At 42.8% G+C, this 18765-nt stretch overlaps 1 protein-coding gene across 6 annotated transcripts in view; it reads left to right on the forward strand.

Moving 5' to 3' along the window:
- MCF2 (MCF.2 cell line derived transforming sequence) overlaps positions 1-18765 on the forward strand; it is a 58479-nt gene that overhangs the window by 22790 nt on the left and 16924 nt on the right. For all 6 annotated transcript variants that reach the window (XM_040571862.1, XM_040571856.1, XM_040571857.1 and 3 more), the window contains 12 exons: positions 2262-2381; positions 3452-3568; positions 5728-5877; positions 8630-8754; positions 9230-9344; positions 9717-9836; positions 11017-11208; positions 12429-12620; positions 12771-12942; positions 15858-15946; positions 16534-16622; positions 16858-16924. In XM_040571862.1, the coding sequence (XP_040427796.1) occupies positions 2262-2381; positions 3452-3568; positions 5728-5877; positions 8630-8754; positions 9230-9344; positions 9717-9836; positions 11017-11208; positions 12429-12620; positions 12771-12942; positions 15858-15946; positions 16534-16622; positions 16858-16924 (1548 nt within the window). The remainder of the gene's footprint in view (positions 1-2261; positions 2382-3451; positions 3569-5727; positions 5878-8629; positions 8755-9229; positions 9345-9716; positions 9837-11016; positions 11209-12428; positions 12621-12770; positions 12943-15857; positions 15947-16533; positions 16623-16857; positions 16925-18765) is intronic.

An 18765-nucleotide genomic window follows, 5' to 3' on the forward strand; every position in this document is an offset into this window, starting at 1 on the left:
TAAGTGTTGAGCTTGCCAGAAACTTTCCAGTGAAATATTCATGCTGTAAATTTTCAGTCCATTCAAAACGTTTACAAGGCTGTGCCAGTTCTGGTGGTGCTTTCCTCAATGAAGGTTTTCTGCATCCCAGATGGAGATTTTTCTCAATCTCAACGTGAGGAACCAGTCCAGGTCCTTGGACATATCCAAGGGATATCCAGTAGCCTGGGTATGATTTTCTCCCTAGTAATATGGGAAGCTCAGGTTTAAAAATCCCAAGCTGAGCAGGGTCTCAGAGGTGTGGCCCTCCTCAGACAGAGCTGTGTCCTCTCTAGTGGGGCCTGTCTGTGGTGGTCTTGCAGCAGAGCTGATCTTCCCTTCAGAGGTAATGAAATAGGCACTGACGCAGGGAGCTGAACCCGCATCTCCTGCAGCCTCTCAGCCACACTTCCTTAGACGAGACCTGTCTCCAAGCTGCAACGGGCTGGCCACGTTCAGACCTTAGGCCATCTGCAGGCTTGACAGGGGTGAGCACAGGTTGCTCAGGTTTCCTGTGCTGCAACCATCACTGCTCAGAGGGGGCTGGCAGCCATTTCAGAAACGCTGTGTGCTCAGCGAGTGCTGTGTGGCGGGGGTACAGCACCCAGGGCCTGGAGCCAGCACAGACTTCTTCGGTATTTAATGGTTTACTCTTGATTCTAATGCCAAGTCTTTGTCCCTGGCACAGTTCTTGTTGACTTCCAAAGGGTAATAATTTGGTGCTTCATTCACATTCATTCATTTATGGTTTTTCTGCTCCTACTCAAAATAGCTGCAGATCAATGTATTGAATGTAAGTGGCTTATTTGATCCTAAAAGTCACTGTTTCTAAGTAGAGTTGTGGGCGATCCACAACCTGACCTTTCCTACAAAAGAAAACATAGTGAGTGAGTTATAGTGCAATTCATGGATATCAGATCTCAACTGTAAATCGTGGCCTTTTTGAACACACTAATGCATGTTTATGGGAACAATCCTTGTTTTGAAGGCATAGAGTAAGTGTCCTGCAGTGCAAAATATCTAAATATGTGCAGTACTCTTGCCCTTGGTGTAGGCACTGCTACCACATCTGGCATGTAGGGACTTTGGGAGGGAGAACGTGATGTACAACAGGGTCTTGCTGTTGGAGAGCAGGAGATGGGGAATTGCCTATATGGTCTTGCTCTTGGCATGCACACGTTGCACTTGTGTAGTGGGGGGGGGGGGCTTAGAGTGCCCTTGCATGAGATTTAGGTGTTTATCTGCTCAAGGAAAACTTTTCATATGAACATACAGGGCGAGAACTCTGATATTATTTAGTGGCCAATGGATTACGTTTGCACCGTAATATGTGTGGGTCTGACAGCTTTAGTGATCTTAAATTTGAATGAAAAAATAAATGAGGAGGAACATATTGAGAAATCTAACCTGGCCTGGCTGGATCTCAGAGAAAATTGTACATCGTAATTAACTCAGCTCTTCGCATCATGTGCTTATCCATTATTTAATGATATGACTCCTAGTTTCTTAAAAATTCTTTTTCATTCTCAAGCACCCTTTTCACAGATCTATTTAAAAATGCACCTGCCAACCGTATGCTTGAAAAAGTTGCTAGCAACATAGACAGGAAATTCTGAAATCTTACCACAAATTAAATGGTGCCTGATAATGAGCAGGGACAAGCACAGCATGCTTGGTGCAGCTATGGGGTGATTAGTGAGTTTGGAAATAAATTTTGCATTCCCCATTTGTCTGTCATTCCCCTTGAAATTTCAGACCTCTGTTCTCTTCTAAGTCATAATTTCACTCCCTAAGTTATAGTCCTGACTGCAATATGTAGTTTTGGAGTGTATTATCAGCAGCCCTTCGAGGTGCATGGCCGATCACTTGCTTGTTCCAAAGGGAAGTGGGACTGCATAGATCTCCTGCAATGAAATCCTGTATCTCTAAACCACTTAAGTGTCTCCCTCTCATTTTGAAAATACATAGCTGTGAGCCTGCAGAAGCATTGCTGACATGCAGTGGGATTGCAGCCCAGCAGGCAAACTCTTGAGCTGGCCCGACATCAGTAGACGTCATGTTACACCTGTCTTAGGAAACACGTAGTCCAACCTAGTGTAGACAAGAATCAGAAAAGGCTGTCAGGGGCAAACAGAAAAAAAAACGCTAAGGTTTGAATAATTTCTCATCTTTTAAAGGTGTTTGAAAGCAGTTGTTGGACATGCTGAATGCCCAGGTTGAATGTCATCTCTGTTTTCTTGCAGGCGTCGTTCCCGGGGAACCTGCACTTAGTGATGGTTCTTCGTCCTACGGGTTTTTTCCAGCGCACCTTCACTGACATTGGATTTCGGTTTAGTCAGGAGGATTTTCTGCTCAAGTTACCGGTATGAGTATGCAGAGGCGTTTTGCCTGTGTGTGATTGGTGGCTGCCTGTGTGCCTTGGGCCAGCTCTGCAGGCACTGACTTGAAGAGTAACTGGAGCATCTCTGCCAGTAATGTCTACTACTACCAAATCTCTCCTGTAGCATTTTTCAGTTTACTTGTGCACGGTTTGTTGTTTGCCGCAGAGCACGTCAGTGGTAGTAGGTGGTGGGCTTATCAGCCCATCCTCACGCCTCAAAGAGGGTACATGCCTCTGTAAAGGATAAAGGCGTGCTCAGAAATTTTTTTGTTGTCTGAAATGTCAAGACACACATCCAGAGAAGCTTTTGCTATGAATTCCACCCGTAACCATCATTTTCATCTCAGTGTAAACACCATACCAGCTTTGTGTTGCTATTTGTGTCTAAAATAGCAACTGAAATGGTTTTATGTTCTGAAGTCAAAGTTTCCAAGACTTCTAAAGCCACCTTGATTAATGGACATAGTAAGAATAACTAAGGAAAGAAAAGTACTTTTATGGAATATAAGGCTAACACAGTTACAAACCCAAAAAGCAAACAAATGTTTTCCTTTAGGAAATAATACAATTTTTACAAACTGTGCGTTTTTCAGTCTAGAATGATTGTCACTTCCACAGTTTTGAAAATTCATGACTTATCACAGGAAAGATCAAGATGCACAGAAACTCATATTAAAAACTATGTTTTTAGGTGAAGTTGGCCAGTGCTTCATGATAGTAAAGTTTGTGTATTTTTCCAGATTACTGGTAATCTCTTGCAAAAACCTGCATTTCTTCTGCTTTCAGCTCTTATGGGCGGTTAGATACTGCAGCATCTCGCTGTACTTTTCATTTAAGGAAGAAAGCACCTGGGAGATCAGGGTTTGCTTACAAAAATGGGCAAATGTGTAAAACAAAAGCTGCGTTAAGCCATAAGCGTAAGAAGAAAGCTATGCTGTAGAACAATATATAGAGCAAACCCAATTTGTACATACATAAAATATTTCTAAGCTTGCTATGTGTATTGCCTAGGTGGAAGTGATCAGCCAACTCACAATGTTGCTTTGTTTGTAGGTGGTTATGCTGAGCTCGGTTAGCGATCTGCTGACATACATTGATGAACAGCAGCTGACCCCGGAGTTCGGAGGCACCCTGGAATACTGCCACAGCGAGTGGGTCATCTTCAGGACTGTACGTACTGGGGCTCAGCGCTGGGTGCTCGGGCTTTGGGGATCCACTGATCCTTCTGACCATGCTAAACATTTCCTATAAGGCAATGAGCATTGCGTAGCTGAAAGTAACCCCTGGAGCAATTACCTTTCCTTGATAAGATTTACAAAGGAATCAGGTGGAGTTAGACACTTAATGGATTTATAGGGGAATTGGATGGTCAACTCCCCTAGGCTCCTTCTGAAGCTGCTACTTAAAGATGTCCTCTTAAATCTTTATTAACTTTCCCTTAACGGCAGATACAAAATAGGCTTTTTTAATAATGTTTGCTTCGTGTGATTAATATCACAAATGTGTTTGGGAACTAGGGCAATAAGAATGCTGTCTGCATACTGAATTCAGACACCCCTCTCCCCCTTTTTTTCCTTTGCACGAATTTTCCTTTAATGTTGCCAGGATGTTTGTGGAATTGGTCATTTAATTCCCTGAGCTGCATCTTGCCATGCATTTCTGTCCTTCCTGTACGCTCTTAGTTTTTACTGTGAGTTTGTCTATCAGATTAATGGCAGGTCAAGTTCCCAGTTACCTTTACTGGTAATAAAACAGTAATGAAGAAAACTACTAAACTAATCCTTGTGCCCCATGTCCTGCAACAACAGGACGTAGATCTCAGTATGGAGACAAGAACCCAAGACATTGTTGCTGGAATGGTTCAAGCTATTGCTTCTGCCATTAACTTTTTGCCAAATTGCACTGACGCATTGCCACTTCCATGATTTTTTAAGATTTTTGGCTCTTAGTTTTGTTCTTTTGCACGATGTGTTACAGTGACAATGACATAGCTCTCACACTTTGAGACAGAAGTGACAAAATGAATGACAAAAATGCTAGGGTTAATCTAAGAAAAAGATGAGCTTCTAGAACATATCTGCGTGTGTTAAGATAAGTGTCCATATTAAAAACATCTTCTAAAATGTCCTTATAAGGTGCTCATAAAACATTTCCTGAAATTTCCAAGGGAAATACATGCTGTTTAAATAAAATACAAATGCAGTCACTTCTGTTTGAGTTTATTATCCTGTTTCCAAAAGCAGAGACAAAGCTGTTTGCGTGTCCCTGATGGACAAGGTTTCAAGCCCAGGGTGACCATTTGTTTTTGTAGCCATGCCACTTGTCACGTAGCATGGCTGTGGAAGGTGGGTCTCACGCAGCACGCTCCAGGCATGCCACAAAGAGGTAATTTTTTGCCAGCTGAGCAGGAGATGGGCAGCTCCTCACTGATGTAACCGTCTGGTGGCAGCTGAGGCAGCGAGAGGTTTCGCCCTCTCCTTTTAGTGTAACCAGTGGGAAGATCAGAGCAAAGAACGGGACTGGGAGCGCCCCACCTCGCCCTGCAGCGTGGGATCTGGCTGGCGTGCACAGCTCCCAGCAGCACTCATTTCCATCCCAATGTCAGTGTCTGCAGTTTGTCTCCAGTGCGCGGCTTAGCTCCCTGCCGCTGGGGCTGCGGCTCGCCAGGAGCTGGGGTTGCACAGTGTCAAACGGAGATCGGTCTCACCAGGGGGCTGGGGCAGCTCTGCCATCCTAACAGCACGTAGCTGTGGCAAGTCTGTGCCCATGCCTGAGGGAAAGCTGGGGTTGGCTGTTTGGGCAGATCTACCTTGTCTTCTTGGTGAAGCTGCGAATGAGGTGGCTGTGATGTAACTTGCTAGTTTGGCTTGCAGAGTTGGAAACATCCATCACCAGGAAGCCAAAGGCATCTCCTAAGTCCTTCTGTCTGGAAGTGGTTCCAGGTGTGGGTTAACTGGAGGAAAATGATGGTAGAAAAGGAATTTGTGAGATGGACCCTATGGTGGCTTCTGCCATAAACCTCTAAAGCATGGTAGGAAAAATCTCACAGTGCACAAGAACAGGCAGCAGAAAAAGTATGGGGTATTTGTCCCCAATATTAATTTAAGTCCCTGCTGTGGATTCAGACTGTGCTAAAAGCCATCTGGCCATGTGTTGGTGGCCACTAGCTAGCGCACCGCAGCACACAACAGCTCCATCAGCAGTGGACCTCCCACCCACCTCCTAGCAGGCTGCTAGACTCACCTGCAGCCTTGGCGCTTAGTGCACTCTTAACGAGCTGTAGGAATATCCCGAATGCCAAGCTGATTGCAGTTATTGTCTCCCACCAGGCAATAGAGAGTTTTGCACTAACTGTGAAGGAAATTGCACAGATGTTACAATCTTTTGGCACGGAGCTGGCAGAGACCGAACTACCAGACGACATGTATTCAATTGAGCGCATCCTGGCTCTGCGCACAGAAAAGTACTACCAGCTCAAGGTATGTCTCATCAGCAGCTCAGCCGCTGTTTGCATAGCACAATAGGATTTCTGGGGTTGGACTGCCTATTTGTTTGATGCCCACTCCTCCGTCCCTCCCAAGCATGTGTACGTGTTGACAGACAAAATAAAACAGCATGACTGTCTGTATATTATACGTGCATTTGCCATGCATCCAAGTAAATTACCATCCAGAAAACAGTCTCAGCTGACGCCTCCTTACTTGATACAGAAGACGATGTCTAAAATGTGCTGCTCCTCTGGGGTTTGCTTGCCCCTCTGGCAGCAAGGCAGCTGGGAGGTTTCACTGCCTGCCCCAGCTGGGGTTCCCTCCGCTTCACTCCCACTGCTGAAGAAAGTTGCAAGCAGAGATCATCAGCAGGTCTAGAGGGATGGGTTGTCCCCAGCTCCCTCCACCTTCATGCAGGGCTGCACACTTACTGCGTGTTGCTTCCCCAGGGGGACTTAAGGAAACTGTTTGAGAGCATGCAAGGTGAAGATTTTTTGTGAGTGTATAGTACAGAGCACTCCTGACATGACCCCTGTGAGCCTTCATGTTTCATATTAAACAACATTTTTTCTTTAATATTTTGATTTTTTTCAACTATTTTGACTGATTAAATTTTTTATAGGATTTAGTGGAAGCTGTAGAATATCAGCTGCTGCTATCACGCTGTTGTTTTTGCTGCTCCTGCGTCTTTCTGGGGACAGCATAGGCACGTCCCCAAGCCCTCACTTCAGAATGATTCTCGTGCTAATAGCAGTGCTGTGCAGTTGAAGAATGAGGTTCTCTGCTTTATGGCAGGATGTGTTCACGTAAATCAAAGAAGTGCATCTATTTTCATTTATAATCATTTGTCGTCCAAGTGACAGTGTTTTCCCAGGAGGCTACCAGTTAGAAATATGCAAAATGACATCTGAAGGGTTCTGTGTGTAGGTATGGGCATGTGCATATGTACAGGAAGTGAGATTATAGATAATGAGAGGTCCTTGTTCATTTCCAAAGAAGAAATAAGAGTTGTCATAAAACAGCAGCTACATGTGTTGGTGTATGACTGACTTAGACTTTGTGCTTAGGATTATGTCCAAAGTGTAGGGAGGAAATATGGATTACACAATTTAGTCCTGTATATAAACAAGTCAGTAATATATACTTTTCTCTGTGGTGAAATAAAACACGTCATGTGTTTTCATTTGCATATAAAGCACAGCAGTGCTCAATACAAAGCATCTGTTGCTTTTAATGCCTCATCTATTAATTTAAAATATAGAAAACATTCTTTGGCTTCCGACTAAAATGAGTTCCATTGACTTTTTTTCTTCTTTTGTTCCTTCTAAGACCACGAAAGATGAAAGCAGATGAGAAACTGCACAGATTGTGGTGACAGCAAGACATGGGATCTTTGTATCTCTCTTTACAACCAAAAGATTGGTACAGCTGATTCCTGAATTCAAGTAATGAGTAGATCAGGATAATTTATGTAGCTGTGATATTGAACAGAAGCTAGTTGAAAACACAATGAAGAATTGACAGAAATTAATTAAACAGAGTAACTGAGAAATTAACCTCTTTAATATACTGAATGGGACAAAATCCAGTTAACACCTGTTTGACAGTTCAGCTACTTTGTCTGAGATCTAATGAAAGGCTTTGAATCAAAAGCAGAATTTTGGTCTCTGAGAGTGAGATGTAACACGATGAAACAGCAGCTACCCATGGTCTAAAGAATACTGGGCAACTCCTCTTTGGAGTCTGCTGTACATGGTAGTGTCAAAAAGATTAGCTGTTTTTCCTTGCGGTCATCTTCCATGAAGTTTTACTGACAGGGATGGAAACTGGCAGTGGACACTTCATGTGCAGGAGAGGAGAATCTCCTGTGGCCATGGCCTTCTACTCCTGGGCTGCTGCGTTCAGAAGAAGGCTGTGCTGCCCTGAAGATGCTTGTATGTTTAGGTTGCTGTGAGCAATCTGGGGCAGGCAGAAGTTTAAGTAAGATGGTGCTTTCCGAATCTTCTCCCAAAAGTTGTTTTGCCATTGTTTCTCTTGCAATAGAAGTCTGGTCATTGTCTCCTCCTCCACGAACTAGCAATCTCAGTGGTTCCTCCAGCTCAGTTCATCAACCACATCTGTTTTCTGCTTCCTTCTCATCTCTGAGTAGATCTCTTATTTCTGAAAATAATTGAATAAATTGCCACGTTTGCTTTGGGGCTGTGCTCATGGCAGGACACAGTGCCTCATCTGATACTGATGAACACACTAAGTTTTTGAATTTTCCCTAAGAGTAGGTTACACTGAAAGTGCTGATTTGCTCTCTACATAGAGGCTCTGTCTCTGTCCCAGCATTACACCACTATGGGATGCTATTCTAGCAACCTCCTGTGAAGACCTAGATGGAAAAGCACATTCCTAACCTGCAGAAATACTTGCTTGGAAACATGAACTTGTAGATAGATAAACCCTCCTGCTCACCGAGACAGACTGGTAGTAGTGCTGCCCTCCGGCATCGTGAATCATTTTGTGGCCTCATGGTTTTATGCATGCCAGTTCCCACCCAGCATGGTGACGAGTTCATAGTTCAGCCTCCCCCCAGCTCCAAGGTTTAAGGGAACTAAAATGTTTGCTGGGAGTCCTTTGGTCTGATGGATACCAGTGCTCTGCTTTATGTCAGGGAAATGGAGGCAAGAGCAATGTGAAATGACTTACCCTTACCTCACAAAAATAACCTGAGCCAGAAATGTTTTGTATTACACAGGAAGATATTACGGCAGTCACAAAAGAAGGAAACTTGCTTTTAAGCAGTTTAGAAGAGCCTGAGGTGGGTGAATGCAGTCAGGACCAGCACCGCGAGAGGCCTGGGGACTGGGAGACTGTGAATCGGTGAGTGCAGCTTGTTGCTAATTTGCCCGTTTTTTCAATGGAAACACTCAATTTATTTGAATACAGATGTGTTGGTTAGGTAACCTATCAAAAAGGTACAGACAGAAATACCAGAGTTTTGCTCCAGACCCATTGAATTGCTGGATAACTTCTGTCAAGCACCTTTGACTTAATCTGATATTTTTTCCAATTTATATGATGGGGCTGTGGGGTAGATGAAGGGTTCTCCCATGCAAGGCTCTCGGATATTATTCTGATAAAACAGAGATAGCAACAACGTCTTCACCCAGGTACTGTTATCTGCAGGTGATTTCATGAAAAGTCTCTGAGATCTTCACAAGCCATATACGCATGTCTGTTGATTTCTCCTGAGAGATTAAGTGGGGTCCTGAATAGATGATCTTTCTATTGTTTGCCCATCTGTTTGTCCTCTTTTTGCAAACTGTTCTAATCCTGTCCTTTTTCTATACTTAAGGCTACTTGGTCAGTTGCGTGAGATGGAGACTGCTTTCGATGGTTTCTGGGAAAAACATCAGTTAAAAATGGAGCAATATTTACAACTGTGGAAGTTTGAGCAAAGTTTTCAAGAGGTACGATCAGATGCACTACTTCTGTTGGAAGAAGTAGTTGGGAAAGAAAAGGAGGGGAAAAGAGAGAGATTTTTTTTCACTTTTTATTTTGAGTGTTTAATTTATGCTGCTGCTCCTTGAGTCTGAGTAGCAGCGCTAGCTAACTTGGCAAGACCACTGTGTTTCTTCATTCAGAGCTAATTTAGGTATCACTGCCCTGCAGTCACATAGATTTAGCTGACAGAAGCATCTTTGAATTTAGAAATTAGCTCTTGGACACTAGTTTCATTACTGGATTTAACAGTCAGCTAAAGTGTGATTAATTTTGGTCTGAGAATGATTCTCTGTCTGTGCTTTGTATAATTTTGCAGCAGTCTTTTTCTTCATGTCTAGGTCAAGAATGCCATTGAATTTTTAATGGGTCAGCAGGCGGAACTGCCCGACACTGGAGACAGTGTCTCCCAAGTGAAACAGAGGCTCAAGGACTTGAGTCATTTTGATGGTATGGCTCAGGTGAGACAATCTGCCACAGAAAGATACACTAATGAAACAAAAGAGGCACATTCTATGTTTGTGGTAGGTGTTTTTCTAAAACGACCTGATTCTGGTGTAATTTGTTGGTAAGTGGCTGCAAGACAGGATTGATTTCATGTCTCTCTGTTCTGTGCAGCAACACTGTGATCACACTGAAAACCAGGAACAGGGTATTTAATTATCACAGTTAAAATAAATTGCTGAGCCACCACGAAAATCCAGAGCAGATAAATGTCTGAACATAGGGGAGGCGTGGGAGTTAATGAGCTGGAAGAAGAATTATTTATATGTTAAGTGCTTTTAGCAGTGCTAATAGGCAGACTTGTTACCAGGCACATGGAGAGGCAAAAAAGTTGCTATCTTGAAGTGTCTGCAATTTGAACGTAACATATGGATGAAGGCTAAGAGATGTAGCAGAGAGAACAGTGAAGTGAGATGATTCACAGGAGCCAAACTGAGGATGTGACTTCTGCAAAGGGCGGTGCTTGGCAAGCGGGCCGGGGCAGTGAAAATGTGAGGGATTTGGACACAACCCCCAGAGGTTCCTTTGAAAATGGGAGTCATGGGAGAGGAGGTGTCTAAGACTTTTGGCCATTTGGAAGAAATTTTGTTGAGAGAGTGAGGAGGAACAAAAGGCCTGGCAGACAGCGTGCAACAGGGAAGCAGCCTCAGCAGAAAGCCAAGCCTGGTGAAGACGTAACCATTATGCTGACCAGGAAGTGCAGACAAGACAGCATGTTCTTTGCATCAAGCTTTGCTGTAAAGAACCTGGTTTGTTTTCACCACAAACCTTAGCTGCTCAAATTCCCTTTCTTGCTTATGAGCATATTGTGCCTAAACTGGACATCAGCTACATTTTTTTTAGAATGCAGTTCCTGGAAACGGCAGCTATACGTTGCCAGCAGCCATTTGCAGCATTGCTGGCTTGGTGAAATACTGTCGTCTTCTTCATCCTCCTTTTGGATAGCAAAAGTTTTTTTTTCCCAGATGATGGGTGCCATTTTATCCTGCATAAGCCACCCATTCTGGCTACTCCTAATGGCAGTCATCTCCATGCGTACCTGAAATCTGGTAAGAAGAGCAAGTGCATGTTGTTATATGTAGGTATTTTGGCATTATTTCAGTAAGTGTGCAATCTATTCTCTCCCTTTCGCTAAAGGATCTGATAGGGAAGGCTCAGGTTGTGATACTACATGGACACCAGCTAGCAGCAAATCACCACTACGCACTCAACTTAATCTGCCAGCAATGCAACGAGCTGCGGCACCATTCTGATGTCTTGTCTGATGAAATCAAAAGGAAGCAGATGCGACTGCAGAAGACCTTGGATCTTCATACCCGCCTTCAGCAGGTAGAGCTCAGAGATTTGGTGTCTTGTGAAGTGGATGGTTAGCATCCGAAATTTGCAGCTTCGCTTCAGCAGTTCGTATTAGGAAAGTGTTCCTCCACTGTGAGACTGACAAGTGCTTTGCTCCTCGCTAAGTTAGCAAACAGGTGTCTGCTGCTCCTATGAATCGTCAATAGAAAGATGTGAGCATCTCCAGGGGGCAATTCAGAACGCCAAAAATTAGCTTTTGTTGCTCACACTTCCATGGAACATTGATGTATAAATTGACTTTCAAGGTTTCCATACCCAGTGCAATAGAGGTAATGTTTTCAGATAAACTATCCCTTTTTTATTAGCAATTTATTAAGAATGAACACAGCTGACTGTGAACTAAGATGACAGATAGGTAGATAGGCGCAGCTGCTGTCTACTAGTGTGGAAGTGGAGTCATGTGGCTCCAGCACTCTTTGATATCTTAATCAGCATAAAGAATTCATTTAAGGAAATTAATGCTAATTAGGCCAGAAGGCACACAGCTGTAGTATGCTTAAGGCCACTGAGAGAAGCAGCGACGTTTGACCCTGTTCCATTTCACTGTTTAGGGTGATTAAGGAACTTGTTTTTTCCCTGTGTTCTTCACTTCAACGTTGCATTAATCTGCAGGGATTTGTTGGCAGCCTCTCTGCCGCAGGCGGTGTCCTCTCCTGGGCTCCTTGCGCTCCCAGTTGGTGCTGGTGGTCAGTTCATGGGCCCTGCTGGAGCACAGTGTGGTTCCTGCTGCCTGCCCGCTAACAACCCTTGCACTGGGAGTCCCCTGTAGTTCCTGACTGCAGCATCTTCTCACACCAGTGTGTGCCACTGTGCGAGGGCTGGCCGAACCCCAAGCCTGGCGTTCATCTGGTACCTGCGTGTGTTACTGTGGTGGTTTTACCTTGCTAGGCAGCTGAACTGCCACACACACCACCACAGTTACATTACACGTAGAACTGTCGACCAGTTTAAAATCCCTATTTTTTCTTTTAAACGTGAATGATTTTGATTATTCCTCACAGTTCAGGTGTGCAGCCACCCTTCAGAAAAAAAACAACATGGTCTTTCTTCCTTATCAAAATGCAATAGCTGCTTAGGTTTTTATGAGTACTGATTAGCTCCATGTTGAAGATGGAGATCCAGTAAATGATATTTGTCACGAGTACCTTGATTTAGTAGGGGCTCACAGTCTCACTCCCTGTGTTTGCCCCCAGGCCCTGCAGTGCTGTGATGAGGGTGCCTACCTGCTCGCCAACCAGCAGATGGACAAGTGCCAGTCTAAAGAAGGTGCTCAGAAAGCTCTCCAGGACATAGAAAGATTTCTTGAAAGCTCTTCACCATACTTAAACTATGATCCCCAAGCACTACAATATGACTTTGAGTCAGTCTTAACACCTGAATTAAAGGTAGGCAACCCCCCCCAGATTCCTCATTACACAAGTAAAAAGTAAGATCAGACTGTGCTGTGGTGTTGTCAGTTTTATAGTTCTATGTTTTGGGTCAAAGTGCATAATAACGGTAGTTATGTGATCACAGAAGTCTTTTTCACTCTACAGTGCCAGATACAGTCAGTGCAGGTCAAGCTTGAAAATGTTCGAAGCATGTTTGAGAATCGGCAGTCTTGCTTCAAGAAGCTGTTGGATAAACACGTGCGTCCTGTCCAGTTAGTAGCCCCTCGGCCAGAAAATCCTCCACGATCAAAATCACCATTATTCTCTCCTAAACATGGTAAAATATCTTTAAGTTTATGGTGTTTTCAGATAGTAATTTTGCTTTCAGCCAGGAAGAGTAACGCAGCTTGATAAGCCAACCAGCCCTTGCTCTGGCTGATGCAGAGTTGTGCAATCATAAATGTATGAGATGGTTTATTATCTTTCCAATTTTTGTGTTTAGCTTCCCATTTCTGTGTGAGGAATGAGATGTGGAACCCAAATATTGGATGCACGGGCTAGTTGGTCATGAGCTGCTCTGTGCTGTTGTGCTAGCTTCGTTTGCACTTCCTAGCTACGAGAAGGGCTTGAGTGGTTTCTCAGGTGCTGCTTGTTTTTCCAAACTGTGAAGTATCAGAGCTTCCAAAATTCTTAGGATATTTTCTTTTTTTTATGAGATGACCACACAGAAAGGAGAAAGATGAGTGGATAAAATGAATGCAATGTTTTTTGCGCTCCATGTGTAGAAATGCGTGATGCACATTTTGCAGCTCACGTTGGCTCAGTGGGACTGGTTGCTTGGTATTTGTTTTCACTTTCTACTCAGTGAAAAAAGGCAGCTGTAAGCAGTGCATCTCCTGCTTTCTGAGCATCTTACTGGTATGAACTGGGGAATTAGTACTGCAGGACAAAAAGACAAAAAGTAGTATGAATTCTTCAGCCCATTCTGTAGCCTAAAGCCTATTTATATACCTATTCTCAGTGACAATCTCCATAATTGTCTTGAGCTGGAACTGACATAAAATTAGACTGACGTTTGCAAAGGAGCCTGGAGAAATGAGAAGCTCAAATCTCATGAACATAAATGAGAAGCTGGATGCTTAACTCCCTTTGATTCTTTGAGAATGTCTTCCTTAAATCCCAATTATGGAATAATTAATACCCATAAAGGTACCAATTCTGATTGAACTGATGTCACCGAATGTTCTGCCTTGATTTTGTTAATGGGATGTGGCACAATGTTAGATTTAATTGATAACATTAAAACCTCCATCCTTAACAGCCCTGTATGTATCAGAATTCAGAAGTATTTTAAAGTAATGTTCACATTTTAAATAAGTTATTTGGGGACATTAAATTAGGTGTTCTGACTGCATAAAACAATTAAACACTGGTGATTTGCTTTAATACAAATATGTTTATGATGAATTAATAAATATTGGTTATGGTGGATATTAGGTGCTATGAAAACAGTGAAAGTGGTTCCAATTCAGGGAGCTGCTAAGGTAAATAACCATGCTGGTGGAGGGATGGAAACAAAGCTAGATGGAGTGGGATGGAGCACAGGTCAGTGCAGCAAATAAATCTCAGATTTTCTTTTTCCCCAGCCAGTACCACATTCCCTGCCCTCTGAACCCCTTTCAAACAGGAAAAAAGTTCCAAGTCTTTAAAATGTTGCCCTAACAGAACTTTTTCAGCTTTCTAAACACAAGAAAGTATTAAGGAGGAATCCGTGGTTTAAATATTAGGGGTAAATGGATGGCCACCTCCATGGGATGCTGTGAGGCCATCGTTACTTGGCTGATCTTATTTGATGCACCTTTATGCAACGCATGCTTTTTTAGCAAAGACACTCAATCACCTGCAAAACACAGGTATCCTCCATTAATCGTATTCCTGAAAGACGTGATCAAGTATGTTGAAATGAGCATAGCCAGCAAGAGGGGAAAGACAAAAGGCCCTTCTCTGCATAGATCATGCCAAGAGAGCTTTTTAATAAGGCCTCCTCCGTTTGACACAGATCATCAAAAGGCTGCAGTCCTGCTGGTGTGATGTGCAGTGTCAAAGATGCATGCTGGGCTCCGCCGGGAGTGCTTTGAGATGTGTGGGTTTTATGGTGTGGATTGAAACCAAACCACCTCTGAGCATGTTACTTTTGCCCTCTTTTCCTTTCTTTTTATTCTTTTTTTTTTTGTCTGAAGACAGACACTTCCTCTTTCATGTTTGCCATGGATTTGAAGCCCTAGCTGATAAGTGCGGTTCTAAGTTTGAAACCTGTTTTTTTTTCTGGGGGGAGGAAATAAACCCACCCCACCCTGAGCCATAAAACATAGTGAGGTGTGTGGCAGCAGTACAGCAGGCTGCAGCAAAGCCTGAGCGCTGTAGTAAAGTCCCTCTGTTGCAGGAGGAGCTCCCCAGCCAGCCAAACAGAGCTGCAGCTGATGGCTCTCTCATCTGCCCTGTTTATCCGTGCTCCCAGAGGGTGTCTCCCAGGAGGACCGCTGGCAAATCCAGGCTTCTTTTGGGTCTTTGGGTCTGTGGTGGGACACATCCCACGCACATCTCCGACCTGCTCTCCAGCGGTCCGCTCCTTGAGCATTCAGCATGCTCACAAGTGGGGGTTTAAGTCCCCGTTGGTGTGATGATATGTAATGGTTTGTATTTAACCAGCACAATCTGAAGTTGGGGTGCCTGCTCTCCACTGCAGTTTGCGTTACGCTGTGTGCATTTCTTTCACTGCATCTTTTGCTCATTGCTTTACAAATGTGGCTCTTCTGCGTCAGCACTGTTCAAACAGTTTTTACCAGCTGAGCATCTCATCCTCTGTTAATAAAAGGGCTTTAATACAGTATCCCAGTAGGTGGTATTCTGCTAGTTGATTTGATTTTATCATTCTCTGTCACTCGCAAAAGCTTCACAGACTTTGTTAGATGTTGATTACAGTGTTCCCTTTTGGGAAAAATGTACAGTTTGTTTCTTCTGATTAGATTTTACTTTATGGCCTTTATGTCCATCCATGTGACCTGCGTTATTTGGTATTCAGTATTGTTGTTTGAGATTCCCTTTGCCTCGTCACTTTGCTTGTAGTATTAGCTAACTAATCATTCGTTCCTAAAATGTATCCCATTTTTCTTTGTGACTTATTAGTTTCTCTCTGAACCATCTCCATCACTATAAAAGTACATTACGGAATTCTTATTTTCTCTACCCAAGGTGTGGATTTTAATTCCAGTTTGAAATTTTCATTTGACCTCTCTCTTCCTGGGAAGAAAACATCAAGAAAAACTCCAAGTTCTCGCAAGGTAAAAATTATTAGTGAAATCTGAATGAATTTTATAGATTAAGATCCCAGTTGAAATCCTTCTAAAAATTGAGCTTACACTTTGGATTTGAAGGTGTTTTTTTTTTCTTAATATTATTTTTTTGTTTGTTTTTTAAATAATATTTACACTTTCATATCCGCGTGGTTTATTTTGATTTGTCCAGCATCTCAGATCTATCTTGGATTGTTTTGCCTAGTCACAGATAGTGATAAGTGCGTATATGTGTTATTGCCTGCATTTGCATAACAGTGATGTCTGTTTGGAAAACTCCACATCTGCAAATACTTCCCCTGTGGAAACTGTTCCCTGGTCTCTGCATGAATGAATGTTGCCAGTGTGTCCAGATTTTATGTAGCAGAGTAATTTCTAGGAATATTTGGCTACCCAATATAGGCTATGCCCTTTTAAAGTTCTGTGGCACAAAGGATTTCTTAAAATGCAGTGTATTTCATCCTATCCCCTCGAAGTTCCTATACATCAAGGGCTGGGCTCATCCTGCCCCTGCAGTGACTCCTCTGCAGCTTTTTCTAGTGCATCCCATTTCTTTTATCCCATTTCTTTTCCAGATTGAAGTAATGCATGACTATCAGGAAAAAAGGAATTCTTTACAATCGTTTATTTCAGACAGTGATGACAACTTAGATATACTAAAAGGGTAAGCTTTCACCATGTTTAAGTCACTCAAAATTATGGCTATTTGTGGCCAGCTCGTACACCATCCATCTGGTCCTGGATGTCACCTCTTGCCCGTTTGCCTATTCTGTCGTCCCCACATTGGTTGTTAATGAAATCACAGTACGTTTTGGGCTTGTTTAACTGCAGATTGCTTGTGCTTTTTTTTTTTTTACAGACATAGAAATAATATACTTCTATTTTTTTCTTTGCTATAGCCATGTCATAAATGAGCTTATAGAAACGGAGAGAGTTTATGTAGAGGAGCTATTCACTGTTCTGACGGTGAGTGACTTCTTCAGATTGCTCACTACTGTTCCCTGGTGATTTGTACAAAAGGGCACCTGCCACTCTGTCATACTAAGCAAAAATGTGATGGGACAGGTTTCTACCAAACTGTCAGATCCCCAGCCAGTCATGAATTTTCAAGTTTTCTCCCTTTTATGTCTGAGTTGGAGGCATCTGCAGGAACAGTTGGTGTCAGGATGAACTTTTCATCTAAAATGAGGAAGAAGCCTTCTGTTTGTACACAAATGCACTGGTAATTAGTTTTATCAGTGCTTGTAAAAATGTACAAAAAGCTGGTATTTTTAACTGCTCCCTGATTTCTTTTGCCTTTTGGAGACAAAAGAAAGAAAGTTGTATTTTTGAAAGGTTTTTTTCTCAATGCTGTGAGGTTTGAGAATGTATAAAGCACATTTCTTAGTTTAGAAACCAGATTATAATTTCTTGTACTGCCATTTTAGACACTTGTACTGTATTCCACAATGACGCTTGCTGATGACCAAAACAAATCTCTGTTAATTACCTCTTCCCCCGTACATTCCTTTGGCTCAAGAGCAAACAACATGTAAATCTGTTCAACTGCAGGTAATTGCATGTAATTGCCCTGCACTGATTGTTTTTTATTTTGTTAAACCACACTTGATGTGATAAAGCAGTTGGCAGGTATGCAGATTTATTGCTGTGTTTATCAAGTCCAGATAGAAAAAAAATTTACGGGTAGACTTAACTTTTCTGAAGATAGCATTTCCTTTAAAGAGTGAAGCCTCATTGCAGTGGTTAAATATAAATGACTACTTTTCCAGATACTTATCTTCTACTGCACCCTTAATCAACTGCAGAATGCCTGCTTAGTAGAGGGAATACTGATTCCAACCGTAATTAGTATAAGAGATTAATTAGAAAAGCCGAAGAGGATACGCTGTACATACTAAATACATTGTTGCAAACATACGCTACTTGTGTGAAATTGACCTCGCTTTTGTGCAGCACTTGGTGACTAGCATTATCTGCCTGAGCTGGAGCCAATAGCTTTTTGATGTTTTCTTTGCAGAGACAGTCCTGAGCTCTGGCTCTGCCTCCCTCCTGTTCTACATTTAGGATATTTACCACATCTGGTAACTGTTTTTGCATTGGTGTAGTAATGTGATTTTCCTGCAGGGAGCTTTGCATTGTTTCCCAGTTCCACCCAGCAGTACGTAGTGTAATAATGTCCCTTACAACTCTTCCCTGGTACGTAGCGGGGGCTGTGATTTCAAGAGGCAGGTGGAGCGAGAGGACAGGAATCCTGAGGCAGCAAGAATCAAAGAACAGTGAGATCCTGGTGTTCAGTGTGTCTTGTGCTGAAGCAAAAAGCTCATTGATTTTCGTGTAGGATCTCAAGCCATCTCTGCTTTGTAACAAATCACCTTGTAAACCAGATCTCCTGAGAGTGTCTGTAACTGCACATTCTGTACAAACAAGATACCACTTGTGTCCCATGGTCATAACAGCAGAAGCATTTAACACAGACAAGTATTCCTTCAGGACCTCTCCCGCAGTCAGGCTGTAGTGAGCAGAAAGTGGCTACAGTTTGCCTTTTGTGAACAGAGAGCATCTCTGTGGTGTTTGCCCACCCTGTGGGAGCCCTTCCTCTGCTGGTCCACAGCCCCAGATGCCCATGGACTGAGGGGTGATGTGCTAAAAGACAGGCATTTAGAGAGACAAACAAACAAAACAAAACAAAACAAACAACAACAAACAGAAATAAAAGGGATGTTGAAATTTGAAACAAAGTATATTTTACTGAAAGTCTGCTCACATCCATTTTTCATCTGCCTTCGAGTAGATTCTAATCTAAGGCC

The sequence above is a fragment of the Cygnus olor genome, chromosome 13 (genome assembly GCF_009769625.2).
Source record: "Cygnus olor isolate bCygOlo1 chromosome 13, bCygOlo1.pri.v2, whole genome shotgun sequence".
NCBI lineage: Eukaryota > Metazoa > Chordata > Aves > Anseriformes > Anatidae > Cygnus > Cygnus olor.